Raw genomic sequence first — 21,774 nt, forward strand, 5'->3', positions numbered from 1 at the left:
GCATTGCTTTTAGCTCTTCAGATGCCATCAAGATTAGCCAATTCTTATGGATAATACGTTTAATACATGGTGTCTTTGTACTAAACGAAGTAACGTATCTTACTTTCATCTCATTCTGGATGGACACATTGGGCAAGCCAACAGCTTGTATTTCTATGGTGTCATTTGACATAACAGGGGCCACCCTCGACTTTCTTTCCTCTAGCACATTTAGTTTCTCATTATTTAAGATGGTAGCATCATAACCACTGTTAGTGAAATCAGCTATCATCTCATTCAACTGTTCAGAGAAGCTAGGATCTTCCGTGTTAAACCTACTGGCTCTATAAAATTGAAACCTGACAGTACCTCTAAAAACATGTGGCGCATGCATACTACTTGCATGAGTGTACCTTCCTGCACAGACTTCCTTTCTATGGAGGCTTGTTCTAAGTGTACCACCATCAAGACTCAAGTTGATATCCAAGAAATCAATAGTGATTTCAGATGAACACATTTTGAACTTCAAAAAAGATGAAATTGAATTGATGTACAGCATTAAATCATTCAAATCCTGTACAAATCAAAAACAGTCATCCACAAATCGTTGAAAGAACTTTACATTATCTTTATATGGATTCAAACCACTAAATAAATGTTTCCTTTCCCACTGGTATAAAACTAGGTTGGCATAAGTATTGGCTACCGAAGTGCCCATAGCCACACCTGTGAGCTGAAGATACAAGGATTCATTAAAAAGGAAAACATTATTTCTCAACACCACATCCATGAGAGTACATATTTTTTCTATTTTGTGGAAGTTGGGATCAGGACATGAGACTAAGAATTCCCTCAACAAATCCAGGCCAATATCAGTTGGAATGACAGTAAACAAAGATACTATGTCTAGTGTTACCAAAAGGTATCTTCTTAGATGTAGAGACGCCTTCTCTATGGTATACCATTGCTTAAGCTTCTGAACAAAATCAATGGTGTCACATAAGATAGAGTCACATTGACTAAGATATGGTTGAAGTTGATCATGCAAATAAACTGAAAGCGGCTCTGTTACCCAACCAGCACCTGAAACAATTGGCCTCATTGGTGGATCAGTGAGGGATTTGTGGATCTTAGGAATACCATATAGCTGTGGGGTGATTGGGCATGCGGTCAAATAATTGAATAGATCTAAGTCTATGTCACCTTGGATCTGTAGGTCATAAATCACCATATTCACGTATGAGATACATCATTTCTTAACATCCAAAGGGGTGATTTCCTTAAATGCAGTGTCATCACTAAGTAAACTAGACATAGCCAAAAAATATTTGTCTCTATTCATAAGCACAACTGCACCCCCCTTATCAGCTTGCTTAATGACAATATTTATATTTGATTGCAAGTCTCTGCATGCTTGAAACTCTTCATAGCTAAGGTTAAAACATTTTCTATCATTATATTTCTTATTATTTATATCAAACATTTGTCTCATTTCTGCTTCACATACATCATGGAACGCTTTAACAACAGGTACATTGACAGGGATGTATGTACTACAGCCTTGAGTCAACATCTGTGTATTGCCAAATAACAGTTTTAGATTTAACAGTCTTGTGAACCTTTTCAGATCTGTCAGTGTCGAAACTAAATCATCTGTAGATGTGGGGATGAAGTTCAAGCCCTTAGAGAGAACAGAATAGTGTGTCTTGTGTAAAATGAAATCTGACAAGTTTAACGTACCTCTGTAAATTTGCGGCTCATCTTGCCTGAGCCTAAAGGGCTATCCAGTTTTCTTTTGTTCATTCTATTTGGTGTTTCATTCCGTGTATTCAACGAATCTCTCATGTTAATTACACTCTCTCTAACCGCTTCTGGATGGTCCAGACTGAAGCGTTTATTGGAAAAGTTTATTTTAGTCTGCTGCATCTGCGGCGTTTTTTTGTATGCATATGTATTCCCAGTAGTAGCACTAGCATGTCTGCCATCTGTGAGGCTCTCAGAAGAGCCAGCAACGCCTCCTGTTGACGTTGAGGACGTAGTGCGGACAGAACCATCAGCTCCGTGTACCAAGGGGGTAGTTGACTTTAATTCCGAGTCATTCTGAGTTAACTGAACACTACTCGACCCAAAATCATCAAGGGAGTCCAAGCCATCATCACGAATGTGCACAGGAACAGTTACATCAGTTTTTCTGTATTTATGACTGTTGTCTCTAGGCCAAGAGAAAATGTTACTTCTTGTGAAATCATTAACATCTCGGAGAAGCTTACGCTTTTTGGTAGCTTCCATCCTTGAATCAAGTAACTGCATTTTTTCCACCATGCGCTCATAATTACTAGATAGGCTCGTAAATGCAGGCATATTAGCTAAGTCATTCTCCATTGACATAATCTCCTTCTTGAGATCATCTTCAATAGTCTGGAAGAAATCATTCATCAAATGCATGTAGTCTATTCCTAGTTTAATGTTTAGCTGTTGCCATTTCTTAAGTAACTCAGGGTAAGTGTTCCCATAAGAGGGCATTTTCAGGATTCTCAGCCCTCTGGGAACAATACCTTTGTTAATATAAGCAATGAAGCTAAAGCGCTGCCATTGCAGCCACTTAAACAAACTTGTTTTCCTCTCCAATAATTGCAAGGATTTGTTAAAATCCAAAATTACATCCTGGGCAGGTACAGGTATATCCATGGATAAGCTACTGGTATTTTCAACAACAGTTAGCAGAGGACTAACCTCAATGTTAATCAGAGATTTAATGGAAGTCATTGAATTTGCCATAGAGAAGCAAAATGGCTGCCAACAAAAAGACCTTGAAAGTAGCAAATCTTCTGAAACGGCAGAAGAAAATGTCCAAACATAAATGCCAAGAGGTCCAGCAAGACAAACAACGTTCTCAGTAGAAAAACCACTTTAATGTGAAGAGCAAAGCTTTCGGATAAAATCCTTTATCAATACTGAAAATACAAATGCAAATGCAGAGTATATATAGGTCTAAAAAGGTCATATGACCGGCAGCCAAGAAGTCACATGACTCAACCATTAAAGCAAAACATGTAAAAATAAATAAATATGCAAAGCTAAAAAATGCAACAGCATAATGCATATATGAAAACAGAAAACATTTAAAAAAAAAGCAAGAGTGTATATTTTTGGTGAACAGCATGTATTTAAATTTAAAGCTATAGACCATGTTTCACCCTCACCCAGAGGTGGTGATATCAATAACAAATTAGAAATTAAAGAATATAACTGGATAATTAGATTGATGGGTGACTCACCCCCTGGTTTGAATAGTACTGTCAGCCTTAAACCTATTTTGGTTAGAATGAGTAGATCTAGATTATGAGATTTTCTCTTTATGTATATGATTGTACATTTGATTTTTAGGTATAAAAGTATGCTTTTTTAAAAATATACACTCTTGCTTTTTTTAAATGTTTTCTGTTTTCATATATGCATTATGCTGTTGCATTTTTTTAGCTTTGCATATTTATTTTTACATGTTTTGCTTTAATGGTTGAGTCATGTGACTTCTTGGCTGCCAGTCATATGACCTTTTTAGACCTATATATACTCTGCATTTGCATTTGTATTTTCAGTATTGATAAAGGATTTTATCCGAAAGCTTTGCTCTTCACATTAAAGTGGTTTTTCTACTGAGAACGTTGTTTGTCTTGCTGGACCTCTTGGCATTTGTGTTTGCAATAAAAACAATCATACACCCTGGCAAAGCATCAACCCCACATCCCTCTTCCTTAAACAATCCAAGTCCCATTGCAGAACAGTTTAACAAAAACTTCCCTGAGAGTATACTGTCACTCTCCAAGAAAAACAACTCCCCCATTATACTGCCAACCTTAGAATCTAACAGCAAAGAAAATACCTTTTCCTTCCAGCCTGTTTCAACAAACAAAATTAAAAAAAAACTTTTCAGAAAACTTAAACCAACTACTTTAGCATCAAACAACATACCAGCTGAATATCTAAAGATATCTACTGATGCTATTGCCTACCCTGTATCAATTCTTATCAATCAGTCTATCTCTGAGTAGTTAATCCCATCTTTTGGGAAAATTTCATACGTAATCCCCCAACTTCAAGGTGGCAGTTCCATAGATCTCTTAGATGATAGGCCTATTGCCATATTGTCCCGACTATACAAAATCCTGGAAAAGTGTATGCAGTCTCAGCTTCTGGGCTACCTCTCCAAAAAAGTCTATTAGCCCCAATACAACATGTGTTTAGACCTAATCATAGTACTACAGCTGTCCTTCTTAGTTTAACTAATACTGTAAATCAATATAGAAATAAAGGCAAAATACTCGCAACCATTTTCCTTGATCTGTCAAAAGCCTTTGACACTGTTCCCCCTTGACAAACTACTGATGGAACTCTCTGACCTTAATCTAAGTCCCACTGCACTTACATGGTTCAAAAATTATCTAAAAGGTCAACAACAATTAATAAAGTGGGATAAACAGCTCTCACCACTACTTGCAGTCACACTGGCGGTCCCCCAAGGTTTTATTCTTGGTCCACTCCTCTTTATTCTCTTTACTAATAAACTGAACACAATTACTTCCCTTTCTCCCTTAGTCCAATATGCGGATGAATCTATACTTATATGTGCAGCCCCAATAATGCCGCAGCTACAAGGTATGACCCAAAAGTCCTTTTCTGCCATTGAGACTTGGCTTACCAATTCCCAACTCATACTTAACCCTAGTAAAACTAAACTAATAATTTTCCATCACAGCAGAACCAATGCACTCCCCCCTCTTTTCTCATCAAAGCTATAGACAATACAATTATTGCACCAGCATCTTCTATAAAACTCTTCGGAATCATAATTGACAATATGAGATTTGATATGCATATTTCCAAAACTATTAAAAAAGTTAAAAAAAAATAGGCACATGCTACAGAAATAAGAAATTCCTAACCAATGAAAGTAGGATAGCCATCCCAAGAAACACCTTCTCTCTACAATACTTTATGCTTCTCCAAAACTCATCCTTGAACAGCTCAGACTTCAGTAAACTCAAAGCCTGTTATAATAAAATAGTAAATTTTGCTACAGACTCTACTTATTACTCACACCAATGTCTAGCCCTGAAAAAACTCTCTTGGATGGAGCTACCTCACCTACTTGCCTATACTCAATTGATGATAGCTCAGAAGTTACTTTACCAAACAGAAAAAAAAAATAGTTCTCCAAAATTTAATTAAACCTTACTCAAATAACTGAGTTCTATGCTCCACTAATAAATTGCTATTAAAAGTTTATAAAGCTAAGAACAGTACTGGAGAGACTCTTTTCACAAAGCACATAGCCAAGCTCTGGAACTCACTCTGTCAAACCATTAGATCTACTACCAACACCACACAGTTGAAAAAAGTACTCAAAACACACTTATCTGGCACATGGCTCTGCTCATGCAACAATCCTGGATAGACAAGCCCCTCCTTAATATTTTCCCTTGTTCTTCTACCTTTCTGTTCACTTTTCCCATACCCCACTCTACCTCCACTACTACCTCTATGCCTCCCTCTTTTCCTACAGAACTTTTCCTCCTACAAATTCAAACTAAATTAAAAACTCTCAGCTTCTGTTTTTACAAAATTTGTAGTAGTAATCTACCATATGTTATTGTGCTCTCTGCAGTCTTGACAAACTATACTAGAAAGTGAATGCACAATGCAAAATGTATGACTAAGTCTTCAAATATGGTGTAACTATATATAATTTTTGTCCTAGCAATGTAGCTTTATTGCTGCAAATATGAATATCAGCGATTTTTCCAGTATGTTTGCTTTCCATAATTTCCTGTAATCTCCTTTTATCTCTCTTATGTTTTTCAATTGTTTTATGTTCTGTGTGGAGCTTTTCTCCCTGGACCTCTGCTGAAAATGTTTTTTTTTCTACCCTGTTAAACTTTCCTGGTAAACAAAAGTAAATAAAATAAATATGCATTTCCCTAAAATAGAGTGCATTATCATTGTACAAGACATACAAAGTGCAAAAAGGTGCCATATAGTTACGGTGCTACAGGCAGCCTTAGGCCAATGTATCTAGTTCATACTACCAAAATCTGACTATCCTACATGCCTGTTTGCAGAAAAAGAGCAATGATAAATAAGTAATTATGTATATTATATCAAGTAGGGTGCAAGTTCCACATTGGTTACCAGCAAACTGGTATATAAAAGCCAAAAACTTAAGAAGGGTTTGATGTATGTGTTTTTTTGGTTCTACCTGAGTTAGTCGACACGCCAGAACACCGACAAGCGAATCGCGAGCCCCAGAAGATCGACAATTCAGAAGACCGACGCGACGGATGAAAACACCGACGCCGAGGATTCCAACATGGGAAAAGACTGTGTAAGTATGTGTGGATATTGACGGTCTGTGGGGATAGGGGTGGGTTAAGTGAGTTAGGGTTAGGTAAGTGTGTGATAGTGATTGTGTTTGGGTTAGGGTTAAGTGAGTTAGGGTCATAGGGATTGTGTTTTTAAGTGAGTTAAGGTTAGGGGTAGTGATAGTGTTTGGGATAGCGGGTTTAAGTGAGTTAGGGTTAGGGCGGGTTAGCTGAGTACCTTAGGGTTAGGGTTTGGGTTAGGGTTGTAGATAGTTGTGTATGTGAGGTTTAGTGTGGGTTTGTAGGGATTTTGGTGTGCTTGTGTTGTGTGTGTGGTTTTGGACAGGGAATGTGTTTTGTTTGTTGATTGTTGTGATTGTGGTGTGCAGTGTATGAGGGTTATTTAGTTGTCGGGCATGTGGGGTTTCGTGTTTTTGCACTGTCGGTTATGTGGTTTCAGTGATTGCGTTGTCGGTGTTTTGGGGATTCGATTATGTCAGGTAGAACTGTTTTTTTTACAACATCAACTGTATCATAAAAAATTGTGACATCATTTTCAAGAATAAAGTTGTGTTTTACTAAGGTGCAGGAGGTTGGCATAATGGTTAAGGTGTTTACCTTACAGACACAAGGTGCAGGGTTTGATTTTCCCAAGGGTTAATTGGCTAGGCTTAAAATGGTCCACAAGGGCTGATAGCCTAGTACTAATCTATGAACCTATAATAAACCCATGCTACAGCTTAATAGAAATTTCATCTCTCTTCAGTCAGTTCCTTGTAACAAAGTAATTGGTTTATGCTGAACAAATCTTAGAAGATAGCTTTGTCTAAAGAATTATATAAAATTGGAATGCCAAGTAAATAGTTAAACCATTTATAGTCATGCCTTCTGCTAGCAAAAGGAAAAAAAAAACATATTAGTAAATATAAAATCTCACACTGGCTTAATAGCATTACAAAACCAGAAAATGCGCAATAAGTCTGCCATTATGTCTTTATTGCAGACTGAACACTCTGATGATGAATGTTTCCAAAGCAACTAGTATGTAAGGAATTAGGCAGGCATTATATATAGTCATCAGGTTTTGGTGAGTAAGTTTTGAATATAAGAACTCATATACATTTTAGCATATTTCTGACCAGTCCAAATTTATACTGCCCTCTTTTAATTATGAGGCCAACAGTTAGGTACATGAAATTCAATATAATACAATGAATGAAAATCAAATCATATACAAAAGATAATTGCTTTACTTTACTTTATAGTACTTTATTTTTTTCACTACTAAAAGAAACAAGAACTCAGATAATATAATGTAAATCAAAATTAATTGTGTTTGTTAACTTCTGGGAAAATTCCAACATTCCCTTAAAATAATGATCAGTAATACTTTTCCATTCTCTACAATATGATATAGACGGATATCTTGAATCACAAAAGTTTATAACCAATTTGTATGTCTAAGTTTTCTAATAAGATTTGAAATAGTATGAATTAATTAAACAGATTTAACTTCTTAATCAACTTATTACAATTTTGAATGTCTAGAATCAAGAATTTTAAAATGGAGAAAACTTTACAGATTTGCTTGAAGGTTTGTCCAGGGAAGGATTTGCTTAGTGAGACATACAATTTTGGCAAATTAGCTCGCTAGTTAAGTTAACCCAAAGTGAAGTATTAACAGAAGAAATATTCAAATGATTCAAGACTAGGTAGTTTAACCATTCTGGATGAGGTATAAAACAAAACTACACTAGCATTTTGAGACTACCTTTGGATTTTGAATCTGTAATGTCAGTTAAACCATTCCTAGGATGTTCATTGTTTCAGATAAGTTTAATATAGAAACATTGCCAACAGATCTAAACACTCTAAAGGAATACAAGGAATGAAGCTATCACAAAAATAGAAAAAATTCATTTAAAAAATGGAAGCTCTAGCTAGAAGACTAAAACGCGTTTGTTATAGTAGTTTGAACTAAACTGATACGTGATTAAGGCAGAATCAAAGATGATAATCGCATCTAAATATGTATGTTTATGTAACAAAATACTTAAATTGAAAGCAAGTAAGGACTGTCTCATAATTCTTGACTAAAACACAAGAATGGTATAGATTATTTCTAAGTTTATACCTGGAAACGTTACTTTATTCATTGATTATTTTAATAGTTTTTGAATAGCTTTGTTAGAATCTTGAAAATAAGGAACAGCATCATTGGCAAAGAAATATATATATATATATATAAGAGTTGTTGAACTTGAACCCCTTTAATTCTCATGTCTTAGTTCTAAAAAACTATAGTACTAAAGAGAGAGTAAAAAATAAGGTGAAAGGAGGTAAACCTTGGGCCAGTTAAAATTTTAATTGGAATTTAAAGGACCAATAGTTGGCAGACATGATGAAGCTTAAACATATAAAAATGTAATGAAAGAGCAGACATTCCTTAATCAGGTAATAATTGCAAAATATTGAAACCCAACTTTTAAAAGCAAAGTGAAAGCCAAATGTTGCAATTAAAAACTACCACATATGTAAAAAATCATAAAAGCACTGTAATTTACAAGTGTTTTTTTACAGCAGTGCATCTAAACTTTAACTGCTCTAAAGAATAGAAAGGAGAAATATTGTGTAGATGTAATAAAAGTATGATGGGGACTATGACCGAGTCATATGCCTACATGTCAAAAAAAAACTTAACAGCTGTATAAGGAAATAAATCTTCTTTGTGAGCAGGATAACCTACGATATTGGCAGGGCATTTGAACAGAGCATTAAGAAAGGGATCTGAAGAGTTGATTTATATACAAATTATTGAATGACTTTTTGAACAAAGATGAAACTTTATTTAATAATAAAGTTCAATGAGGATCATTACTGGTCATATTTTTGCAAACAAACAGTGTGGTTGTGACAATAAAAATGAATAATTTGCTATATCACAGAATATGGATAGCTCTAAGGGTTGTAAGTAGGGGTACAACTCTTTGTTAAAATTTATGAAAAATATGAATGGTGAAAGATTCTGAGAAGGGTTTAAAACTGTTGTTAAAATGTGCTATCACAATTATATGAAGCAATATGATGGACGTGTTAAATAGAAGGGTTGTAGATAGTTGTGTATGTGAGGTTTAGTGTGGGTTTGTAGGGATTTTGGTGTGCTTGTGTTGTGTGTGTGGTTTTTGGACAGGGAATGTGTTTTGTTTGTTGATTGTTGTGATTGTGGTGTGTGCAGTGTATGAGGTTTCGTGTTTGTGTACCGTCGGTTATTTAGTTGTCGGGCATGTGGGCTTTCGTGTTTTTGCACTGTCAATTATGTGGTTTCGGTGATTGCGTTGTCGGTGTTTTGGGGATTTGATTATGTCAGGTAGAACCGTTTTTTTACAACATCAACAGTGTCATAAAAAATTGTGACATCATTTTCAAGAATAAAGTTGTGTTTTACTAAGGTGCAGGAGGTTGGCATAATGGTTAAGGTGTTTACCTTACAGGCACAAGGTGCAGGGTTTGATTTTCCCAAGGGTTAATTGGCTAGGCTTAAAATGGTCCACAAGGGCTGATAGCCTAGTACTAATCTATGAACCTATAATAAACCCATGCTACAGCTTAATAGAAATTTCATCTCTCTTCAGTCAGTTCCTTGTAACAAAGTAATTGGTTTATGCTGAACAAATCTTAGAAGATAGCTTTGTCTAAAGAATTATATAAAATTGGAATGCCAAGTAAACAGTTAAACCATTTATAGTCATGCCTTCTGCTAGCAAAAGGAAAAAAAAAACATATTAGTAAATATAAAATCCCACACTGGCTTAATAGCATTACAAAACCAGAAAATGCGCAACAAGTCTGCCATTATGTCTTTATTGCAGACTGAACACTCTGATGATGAATGTTTCCAAAGCAACTAGTATGCAAGGAATTAGGCAGGCATTATACATAGTCATAAGGTTTTGGTGAGTAAGTTTTGAATATAAGAACTCATATACATTTTAGCATATTTCTGACCAGTCCAAATTTATACTGCCCTCTTTTAATTATGAGGCCAACAGTTAGGTACATGAAATTCAATATAATACAATGAATGAAAATCAAATTATATACAAAAGATAATTGCTTTACTTTACTTTATAGTACTTTATTTTTTTCACTATTAAAAGAAACAAGAACTCAGATAATATAATGTAAATCAAAATGAATTGTGCTTGTTAACTTCTGGGAAAATTCCAACATTCCCTTAAAATAATGATCAGTAATACTTTTCCATTCTCTACAATATGATATAGACGGATATCTTGAATCACAAAAGTTTATAACCAATTTGTATGTCTAAGTTTTCTAATAAGATTTGAAATAGTATGAATTAATTAAACAGATTTAACTTCTTAATCAACTTATTACAATTTTGAATGTCTAGAATCAAGAATTTTAAAATGGAGAAAACTTTACAGATTTTCTTGAAGGTTTGTCCAGGGAAGGATTTGTTTAGTGAGACATACAAATTTGGCAAATTAACTCGCTAGTTAAGTTAACCCAAAGTGAAGTATTAACAGAAGAAATATTCAAATGATTCGAGACTAGGTAGTTTAACCATTCTGGATGAGGTATAAAACAAAACTCCACTGGCATTTTGAGACTACCTTTGGATTTTGAATCTGTAATGTCAGTTAAACCATTCCTAGGATGTTCATTGTTTCAGATAAGTTTAATATAGAAACATCGCCAACAGATCTAAACACTCTAAAGGAATACAAGGAATGAAGCTATCACAAAAATAGAAAAAAATCCTAAGAAACGCATTCATTTAAAAAATGGAAGCTCTAGCTAGAAGACTAAAACGCGTTTGTTATAGTAGTTTGAACTAAACTGATACCTGATTAAGGCAGAATCAAAGATGATAATCGCATCTAAATATGTATGTTTATGTAACAAAATACTTAAATTGAAAGCAAGTAAGGACTGTCTCATAATTCTTGACTAAAACACAAGAATGGTATAGATTATTTCTAAGTTTATACCTGGAAACGTTACTTTATTCATTGATTATTTTAATAGTTTTTGAATAGCTTTGTTAGAATCTTGAAAATAAGGAACAGCATCATTGGCAAAGAAATATATATATATATATATATATATATATATATATATATATATATATATATATATATATATATAAGAGTTGTTGAACTTGAACCCCTTCAATTCTCATGTCTTAGTTCTAAAAAACTATAGTACTAAAGAAAGAGTAAAAAATAAGGTGAAAGGAGGTAAACCTTGGGCCAGTTAAAATTTTAACTGGAATTTAAAGGACCAATAGTTGGCAGACATGATGAAGCTTAAACATATAAAAATGTAATGAAAGAGCAGACATTCCTTAATCAGGTAATAATTGCAAAATATTGAAACCCAACTTTTAAAAGCAAAGTGAAAGCCAAATGTTGCAATTAAAAACTACCACATATGTAAAAAATCATAAAAGCACTGTACTTTACAAGTGTTTTTTTACAGCAGTGCATCTAAACTTTAACTGCTCTAAAGAATAAAAAGGAGAAATATTGTGTAGATGTAATAAAAGTATGATGGGGACTATGACCGAGTCATATGCCTACATGTCAAAAAAAAACTTAACAGCTGTATAAGGAAATAAATCTTCTTTATGAGCAGGATAACCTACGATATTGGCAGGGCATTTGAACAGAGCATTAAGAAAGGGATCTGAAGAGTTGATTTATATACAAATTATTGAATGACTTTTTGAGCAAAGATGAAACTTTATTTAATAATAAAGTTCAATGAGGATCATTACTGGTCATATTTTTGCAAACAAACAGTGTGGTTGTGACAATAAAAATGAATAATTTGCTATATCACAGAATATGGATAGCTCTAAGGGTTGTAAGTAGGGGTACAACTCTTTGTTAAAATTTATGAAAAATATGAATGGTGAAAGATTCTGAGAAGGGTTTAAAACTGTTGTTAAAATGTGCTATCACAATTATATGAAGCAATATGATGGACGTGTTAAATAGAAGAAAAGATCACAGTTTTATCGGGAAAACAAGAAGAAAATGGTATAAAAATGGAAGTATGGGGATGTGATATGTAGAAATAAGCTCTGAGAACACTGTAGGAATGTGCTGGCATCATCAAAATTAAAATTTATACTCAATGTGGTTGTATAAGGAAGTCTGTGTCTTTTTCAAAAATGTAATGAGAATAGAAAAAAAGAAAGAGAATAGAATAGTAAAAGATGGATAAGACGTTAATAATGAGAGGGAAAATTATACTGTATGCGCTTTCAAGTTTACTGCAAATTTGTTGAATTAATGAGATCAGGGTTAATAAACATGCAGAGAAATTAAGGACCATGAGAGTAGACTGCAGAGTGTTCTGAACAACAAATAGAATTGCAGTTGTAAGACAAGCAGATAGAGGGAAGGTGCCAGGGGAAAATGTACTATCATTCTAATTATGTAATATATGGTCTTTTGTGGAAGATGAATTAATTCAGGTTACTGGTGATGCTGAAGACTGGAAGATAGGTGTAATACAGTTTTCTTGTACTTTGAAGAGAATTTGGAATTATTGCAGAACTGAGAGCAATATGTGCATTAATTAATGACTTAAGTTTGTAATGACGGTGACAAAAACAAACTGGCTTATTAACTGACATAGCTCTAAGCAGTAAGCATATGTGTAGAATAAAGGGGTATAGCAAACCCCTTACAAATACTAAGAGATGCATTTGAACAAGGTATGTTGAAGATGTAGGGAGTTTTGAAATGGCTTTGGATTAAGACAAGACTGTTGATGTGTGTATCATATAGTATGGTGAGAAACACAGAGCTGAATTAGCAGATTTTATTGTGTAGATGGGAAAGGTATATCAAATTGGGATGAAAATGGGTGCTAGAGAAACCCATTAAGATGCAAATCATGGGTAAGTGAGGTTGACCTCTTGGCCCTATTCAATATGCATGTTTCACACGTAAATATTTTCTCTTATTATTAACATAGTGTGCAAATAGTAGATATGAAGGAAATTAAGTCAAACTGGTTACAAATGTAACACCCATCTGTATACAGATGTGCGTGTGCACACAAGCATGTGCATACATGCATTCTGTCTCTCTCTTTTACTGTCATACACACACACACACACACACACACTCATGCAATCACACACACACATACTATATCCACAACACAGAAATAAAATATCCCATGCACACACACACACACACACACACACACACACACACACACACACACACACACACACACACACACACACACACACACGCACACACAAAACATGCACACATAAATATATACATTCATGTGGGACACTCATATAGAGACGCATGCTTGTGAATACACACACACACACACACACACACACACACACACACACACACACACACACACACACACACACATACATACATACATAGATGCACACATACATAGGACTTTTGACAATTTCTTTTTTAATCACTAAATTAATCCCTGTAGAGGCCATGCTGCTTTCAAATTAAATATATTATCCTAGTGATGTTCAAATTGATAGCATATTCTGGTGAATTTTTTTTAAATCAGACTGGAAAAAGAGTGTGTATCATAACGTTCTTTATTTTAATGGAATAAACTGTATTCTGCTTTATAAAATGCATCCTCTCTTATTATTTTTAAATTTAATTTGTGAACGTCGCAAATGTAAAGGCATCCTATTTTTAACACAATTTGTTTCTTTCTGTAAGAGTATTTCTGTCACTTTATTATTATCGTAGGTCTCATACTCTGGCTTATTACCTTGATTTGAATCATACCTCCCTGAGACTTCCTTTATTAACTGTGTACTGAATAGCTATTGCGTGAAGAACGTGCATTATTTTACTCAATTTTATATTCCCCATTCACACATGTATGTTTTATTTCAGGTTGTCTACTTCACTGCAACATTCCCATATGTAATGCTTCTAATTCTCCTTATTCGAGGAGTTTCTCTCCCAGGGGCTTTGCAGGGAATTAAGTTTTATCTCTACCCTGATGTAACCAGGCTGGCAGACCCCAAGGTAAGAGGAAAGATAACCAACTGATTATTATATGAATTTGTCATATGAAATATCAGCAGTGTTGCATGTAAATACAAGTGCCACATTTGTTCAGATGTGAAACAATTTTGACAGTTCTTTTCTTGTTTCACACTTGTCAATTTCATCACTTCCAAACGACAGGAGAAAAGTCAATTGAACTTTGCATAAGTGCATATTCAGAATAGTGAGTGATGTGGTTAACCAAGGTCCATTATTCCGAATTATCACCTCAAAATGTTCTACTGCCAAAGCTGATAAAAGAAAAATTAAAGAGTTTCCCATTATCAATAAGCATACCTCACAACTGTCTTTGATTTTATTTTATTTAACATTTGTTAACCAGGAAAGTCCGACTTGGAACAAAGCCAATTTTCAGGGGAGGCCCGGGGAGAAAGGTTCAGTATGCATATCTTTGTAACGTGGGAGGAAACCAGAGGAAACCCACATGAATGCAGGGAGGACATGCAGACTCCACACAGAAAGCACCCCAGCCAAGAATCGAACTGGAGAACCTATTGCTGTGAGGTGACAACGCTACTGCTGCAACACTGCGCCATCCATTTTGTCTCAGTTTTGCTCTATACTTTGTAATCCATCCTAAAACTGGTGATTTAGGAAGAAAAAAGTGGGCTACACTTAATAAATAATGACATTAATTATAATTATACACTTCTCTCACTTCTGAAAATTATTCTTTTACTGTGTCAGCTCCTCAGGTTAATTGTACTAATAGTGATCTTGATGATTATTTCTATATATGTCTATGATTCTGAAGAAAGAGGTTATGCCACCTAGATATGTTAGTTTGCTGCTACTTCTTAGATATCCCTTTCCCTTCATTATGTCTTAACGTGACTCTCATAAAATACTCATTTTTTCCTGCTGAATCATTGGAGATTATAGTCAGTCAATAATGCCCAGTATTGAGAGTTTCATACTTCTTATTGCTCGGAAAAATACTTTTTGATCCATTAACTTTTTTATGTTACTTATGAGTAACAGTTTAAAAAACTGTAACTGATTTTGGGCCATTATTCACTTATTATGTTAGGCTTTGTCTCATTTTTTAACAAAGAAGTTGAGAGTTATGGTTTGGAAGCTGGGATATCTCTGTGGCTATTGACCACAGATATAATTTATACAAGTAATGGGGAATTTATGGGTTTACAATAGATACATCAATTGGTTTCTTAATGAGAATGCATGGTTTCTGTATATTATTGAGCATTAACTGAATTTACAAAAAAATGGACTCAAGAAGATTCCATAGGCAGTAATTCCTATCATCAGGAAAGATCAGAATGGTATGCAACTGACAAAACATTGAGAGCTATGCAAAAACACTGGCATGGTCCAGTGTTCTCCATTATCAATGGAAAAACATCTGTCCCACCTCATTTTCATTTTAGCTGTGGGATGTTGCTCCATCTCATGAAAACTTTTTCTAGCTTCTAAAGAATTAGTAATGTTATTTGCTACATAAATTTATTTAAATGAAAAGCCAAACTGGTTCATTCCCAAAATGCATTGTATTCCTGATTTCTTACACTTTTTTACTGAACAATCTGTATCCAAAAGGGCACCTAACTGGAGGTTAACTCTCCTACTCATTGTACCTGAAACATGCTCTATTCCAAAGTATCATCCATTTCTCCACTCCAACTTTGTATGTTATGGCCAAATTCAGCATAAAATAACACACTCTACTTGTCTGTATTTTATGTTCTGCTGTCTTTGGTTGTTTTATATCCATCTTATCATGAAACAGAGCAATCATTATGCTCTGAAGCAGGCATCTGCATATATTTCATGTAAGACATTTTTGCCACACAAAATTTCCATCGAGATTTCACTGACCATACAATCTATTAGACCACTCCATAGGGTCTCTGTTAGAGACCTCAGTGATGCAGTAACTGCATCACATTTTAATAAGGCATAATCTGACAATTGTCCTATACCATAATTGCACAGCTCCAGTTTCCTTGGTGTCTCAGTCCTTTCCATTTCACCTCTGCTCTTTTCAAAATAAATGCCTCTCATTACTCTGACTGTTATGACTTCAGACACTCCCCCCAAGATGAGTATGGAATTTTGCTGATGTCCTAGCCAAATTACCCACATTTGCATATATACCACCTCAGGTCTCCCCTTAAAACAGGCTACAAATCTAGTGGAACTAATTCAAATGGAAAAAAACAACTAATAATAATAATAATAATAATAATAATAATAACAGTAACTCTTTCTCTACCATCCTTTAGCCAACAGCAACATCCAAATGTGATACATTACGGTCAGAAAATCCATTGATAGCTAGCTCACCCCCATACCTCTCAACCATACCGAATTCCTTGGTATTTATCGGGTTTGAGGTGAAAATAATGGAGTGCCACAAATTCCCGAGTGGCCCCTTTAATTCCCAAATTCCTCATTTTTATTTTATTTTTTTGCAAATTTTTGCTACGGCTTGAGTGGTGTGTACTGTACTGTCAGTTTGTGTGTTTATTTTTCCATACTGCAACAAGGTTGAACTTGCAATGCAGCAGCATCAGAGAGAGACAGTCAATGAACAACAGTGTGACCAGGAGGATTGGACAACTGAGAGCAGCTGACACTGTACTTTTTTGTTTTAAATTAATTAAAGTAATGTAACAGTAACTGAGCAAGGCAAGCCAGATAGCTGACTGCTCGTTATTGTGCTAGTGCAGCTGCAGCAGTCATCGGACCAGTCTTGTCTTCTGCAGAGAAGAAATTGTAAGAAGAGAATTTATCATCAATAACTTCTTTCCCCAGCACCTCCAGGTAAAAGTAAAAAAAAAAGAAAATAACAATGCTACTTCTAGGCTAGCTAGGTCAGGTCAGGTGTGTGACTGTGTTGTACAGTTGTGTAGTACAGTATATGTATTCATTTAAAAATGGGGAAAAATCAGTAAACATGCACAAGATGTTTAGCTGGAGGAGCACTTGAATCACGGGTGTTTTGTTTTAGCTGTTGTTTTATTTTTCTTGGCAGCGGTTTTAGAAAACAAATTTGTGGGGGTGGGGGGATCCATTCTGATTCCAAATGAAGGCAGCAACTACTGGTCAAAACTACACCTGATCTACCCGCTGTCCTTTTGTTCCGTACTTCGAGACCACTGTTCACTAAGTTCTAGATGTTGAGATTCTGTGCTGCGGGTACAGGAGATCTGAGAAAGAATCATGCAGTATGCTAACTTGCCCCCATACTGAAAAAAAGGGCACTTGATTCCTACTTGTCCTTTATTTATTTTTAAACAGGTGTTGTGTTCTTAGCAAGAACAGTGTGCATCCCCTACTCACCTGACCTAGTACAGGAAACTAAAACTGCTGCACAACAGTGGAATGCCCTACTGTTAGCCCATTACAAGATTGTGATAGAAGAAGGAATACTTAGGAATTTGTACTTCTCTGGTACTGAACCACTTAACAGCAAGTAACTGTCGGCAAAAAAATATTTGCATTTAACTCCACTGGCCTCAATGCTTACATTTTCACATCTGAATGCATACTGCATTCTGGCCACTTATCTCACACTTTAGATGTTTTCCTAATGCTAAACCATGTAGTGGCCAGACTTTTCTGTGATCTTCTGAATTTTTTTTTGGCAGAATATTAGAACAGTACCTCAGCATCACACAAACGTCCAGTCACTATATAGTAAGTGGATTTGAGTCTTGTTTAACTTGCTTGAACTCATGATTAAGTGGTACTAGTAGACTGACCGAGGGTAAGAATGATATAAATCTACTTCCTGATGTTGTCAGTCTATTTCTTAGGAAGAATATGTCTGAAACGGATCTCTTAAAAGGTTAAAGGGCAACTGAGGTTGTAAATGGCACTTCTGTAAAGTGATTTGTTGTTCCCCAGTGTGGTGTTAATTTCTTTAATGAAAAAAAAAACTGTCGAGTACAAAATAAAAATGCTGGAAGGAGATACAGTGCAGCCACGTTTTTGTTTTAAAATATTATTAAAACTGAAGTTTGCATCTCCTGATAGTCTGATGAAGCAGCACTGAATACAATTGCATTCGCACACTCACTAGTGATATGAACTTTGAGCAAAAATGCATCTCTATGGCTTGTCATAAATTCATCACAGTAAATGTTTGGAAATCTTATGCCATAGTTTTGCATTATAAATTGGTAAAGAGATTTAAAGCTGCTGATGTAAATAATCTCCATCTATAGTACTAGGTTTGATTCCTTCAGTTACCTCTTGTAAGCTGATTGTGAGCAAAGCCCCTACTGCTTGTACATACTTGGAGAGATACTGCTGAAGGGATTAATGTGGGTCTGGGGGAAATGTTTAATTCTGATGCTAGTGCATACTTGAAACTACTGAATGGAATGGATCACAGGGGGAAATGTTTCATTCTGGTGCTTGTGCATACTTGAAACTACTGAAGGGAGTGGATCACTGGGGGAAATGTTTAATTTTGCTGGTTGTGCATACTTGGACATAGTACTGAAGGGATCACTTGGGGAAATGTGTATTTTTGGTGCTTGTGCATATTTGAACAAACTACTGAAGATAGATTTCAACTGTCCTTCAGTTTCCTCTTGTAAGCTGCTTGTGAGCAAGGCCCCTAATGCTTGTACATACTTGGAGAGATACTGCTGAAGGGATTAGTGGGTATCTGGGTGAAAAATTTAATTTTGGTGCTTGTGCATATTGGAATCTACTGAAGGGAATGGATGGCGGGGGAAATGTTTAATTTTGGTGCTTGTGCATACTTGAAACTACTGAAGGGAATGGATCCTTGGGGGAAATGCTTCATTTTGGTGCTTGTGCATATTCGAAGAAATTATTGAAGCATAGCTCTCAACTGTCCAGATTTTTGCCTCATATTTTTGGTCTTTTGCTCAAAACTTGTGGTTTTCTGGCAAATCATTGAAGACTGAGTTCACTAAATAATGACAGACATTTAAGTTTGAGTTCATATCCTTCAGAAAATGCATGCTAACACAAAATCGTTCATTCTAGCAACGTTCTAAGTTTATACAGGCAGTATTTAAAAGTTTTGCCTATTTTTGGGCCTTTGTACCCAGATTATTTTTGGCTTTGTCCAGCCTGCTTGTGCTAAGAAGTTGAATGGTGTGTTTTATACCAGTTTAGAAGACAGACCTTATTTAATTTTTATTTATTTAAATGTTATACTGGTCAGTGTAGTACTTGTTAGAAATAATTTGTTTGATTGTTATATATGTGTAGTAGTAGATTAGTAAAAGTTAATTTTATTTTTATATAAAAGAATTATATTTTAGTTTTATACAAGTTCAGATGTTAATATAAATAAAACATTCTTGTTCTGGTTTATATTTTGTGTTATTTAATGAAGAAGGCTGAAGCGCAGCCACAGTTAACTTTATTTTTATAAAAGAAAATTGTATTTAAGTTTTGCACAAGTTCAAATATTAGTATTAATTAAATACTATCATTCTGCTTATTTTGTGTTTCATGATCATATTTTGGATGTCTGTTCTTCAGTTTGCTTTTAAAAGTTGATACCCCACAATTCCATTGGAGTGGGTGGGGTTATACAATTATATATGCAAATTTTATGTTAATCAGAATACAGATTTGTACCTATTTTTCATGAGCCTTTGTCCAGTTTTTTGATGTTTCCAGGTTGAGAGGTATGCACCCCTCCATCCAGCAAAATTCAGTGTTCTAAGACTATTATCAGTTATTTGCACTTTATACCCCCTAAGTCCACTATTCCAGCTTGTTCAAGGATATCACACAGTATCCCTTTCACATGCTGACATGCAAAAATAGCACAGTTTAAGTTACCACAAAAGAAGGTATCTGCAGATATGGTAACCTTCTCGTGTAGAGTCTATAGAAAAAACAGTTTAGTGTAATTTTAGCCATACACAAACAATTGGGTCTAATCTGTAAGACCAACACCCTTACCACTTCCCTAGTAATCATAAGCTTACAATTTTTACTCAAAAATAGCAAGTTCATAACTTGAATCAAGTCCAAAATATTAAAAACTATAATTCCCAAAGCTAATGTACAACTTCCCTAAAAGTGGTAAACTGAGTATCTTGCAAACACTTTCATTACCACCCTAAAATACTCGGGATCTGATTCTTAAGACTACAGATGTTCAAACTCACACAAGACCAAGCCATAATTCAAAACATTCTACTCCCTCTTCTTTTCTTTTTCCTCTTATTTAAACATTGTCCAAAACTACCTTTATCTAAATATTTAGTTCTTGAGTCACATCCATCTCCTCTCATATAAATGTCCAGTTCAGAGGGTAAAACCACACTTATCCCCCTGGTCTAACTCTTCAGTCTCATTCTTTCCCATTTGCTATTTATGATCACATGGCCTGTTACAAACCCGCATGCTATGTAAAAAAGCAGACTCTTCTTTACAGATCCTTTTTTCCTACCATTTAAAAAGTCATTGACATATGCCTGGCTCTAGCTATGACTCATATGATGTCTTGCTAATAATGATCTTTCCTGGAATCCCCATCTAGCTAGTATTAAACCTCAGATATGAAGCGTGGGCCTTTTTCCTAGGCATGTAATTTATATAATGGCATTTCATATGATAGTAGATCAAATTTTCTGCCAAGTCTCAGCCGTTACTTTGGTAAATAATTCAAAAACCTGCTGGATTCATCTGACAAAATACACCTGCCATGACCCATGTTGTATTTGGTTCCCTAAAAGTGGAAAACTGAGTATCTTGCAAACACTTTCATTACCAACCTAAAATATTCAGCGCACACACCTGATTCTTTAGACTACTGATGTTCATACTCAGTAGTCTGTTGCATTGGCCTCTGGAAGGACCCATTTTTTTGGTCTTTTTGTTTTGTTTTATTTTGTTTTGCTTTCCCTAGAAAGTAATTCCATGATCTTCTTTGGTACTTTCTTGCTTCTGGCTTCTTCTCACTCATCTGAAATCACACATGCTCTGATTCATTATTTAGTCAATATAACATCTTTCTCTGATTTATTAAGCAGGGCTTGATTTGATTTATATATTTAAAATATTTAATCTATAAAAGGTTTTGTAAGGTTAGAAATTGAACATAATGGACATTCATCAAACACTAGAAATAATCATTTATTTTTTAACAGATATGTTCAATAATTTGAAAAGTTCTGGCTTTAGGAATTATGTCATTAATGCCGGGACTCATTCCCTTTATAATGAGGTAGTAAAATGGGTATAAATGTTTAAAGCTAATTTAGACTTATTAGCAAGTAATTTCTTAATTTTGAGTAAAGGTACCTGGATACAGACTTTTTGGTAGCCCATTCAAGGTGGAGAGCCCATTACTAAACTAT

At 34.9% G+C, this 21,774-nt stretch overlaps 1 protein-coding gene across 1 annotated transcript in view; it reads left to right on the forward strand.

Annotated features, from left to right (window-relative positions):
* The window catches only part of LOC122815716 (sodium- and chloride-dependent GABA transporter 2-like), a 925,986-nt gene that overhangs the window by 511,887 nt on the left and 392,325 nt on the right, over positions 1–21,774 (forward strand). Inside the window, exon 7 of the mRNA XM_044088464.1 lies at positions 14,276–14,410. Within this exon, the coding sequence (XP_043944399.1) occupies positions 14,276–14,410 (135 nt within the window). The remainder of the gene's footprint in view (positions 1–14,275; positions 14,411–21,774) is intronic.

This window comes from Protopterus annectens, chromosome 11.part0 (genome assembly GCF_019279795.1).
Source record: "Protopterus annectens isolate FY-2018-M chromosome 11.part0, PAN1.0, whole genome shotgun sequence".
NCBI classification, from domain to species: Eukaryota; Metazoa; Chordata; order Ceratodontiformes; family Protopteridae; genus Protopterus; species Protopterus annectens.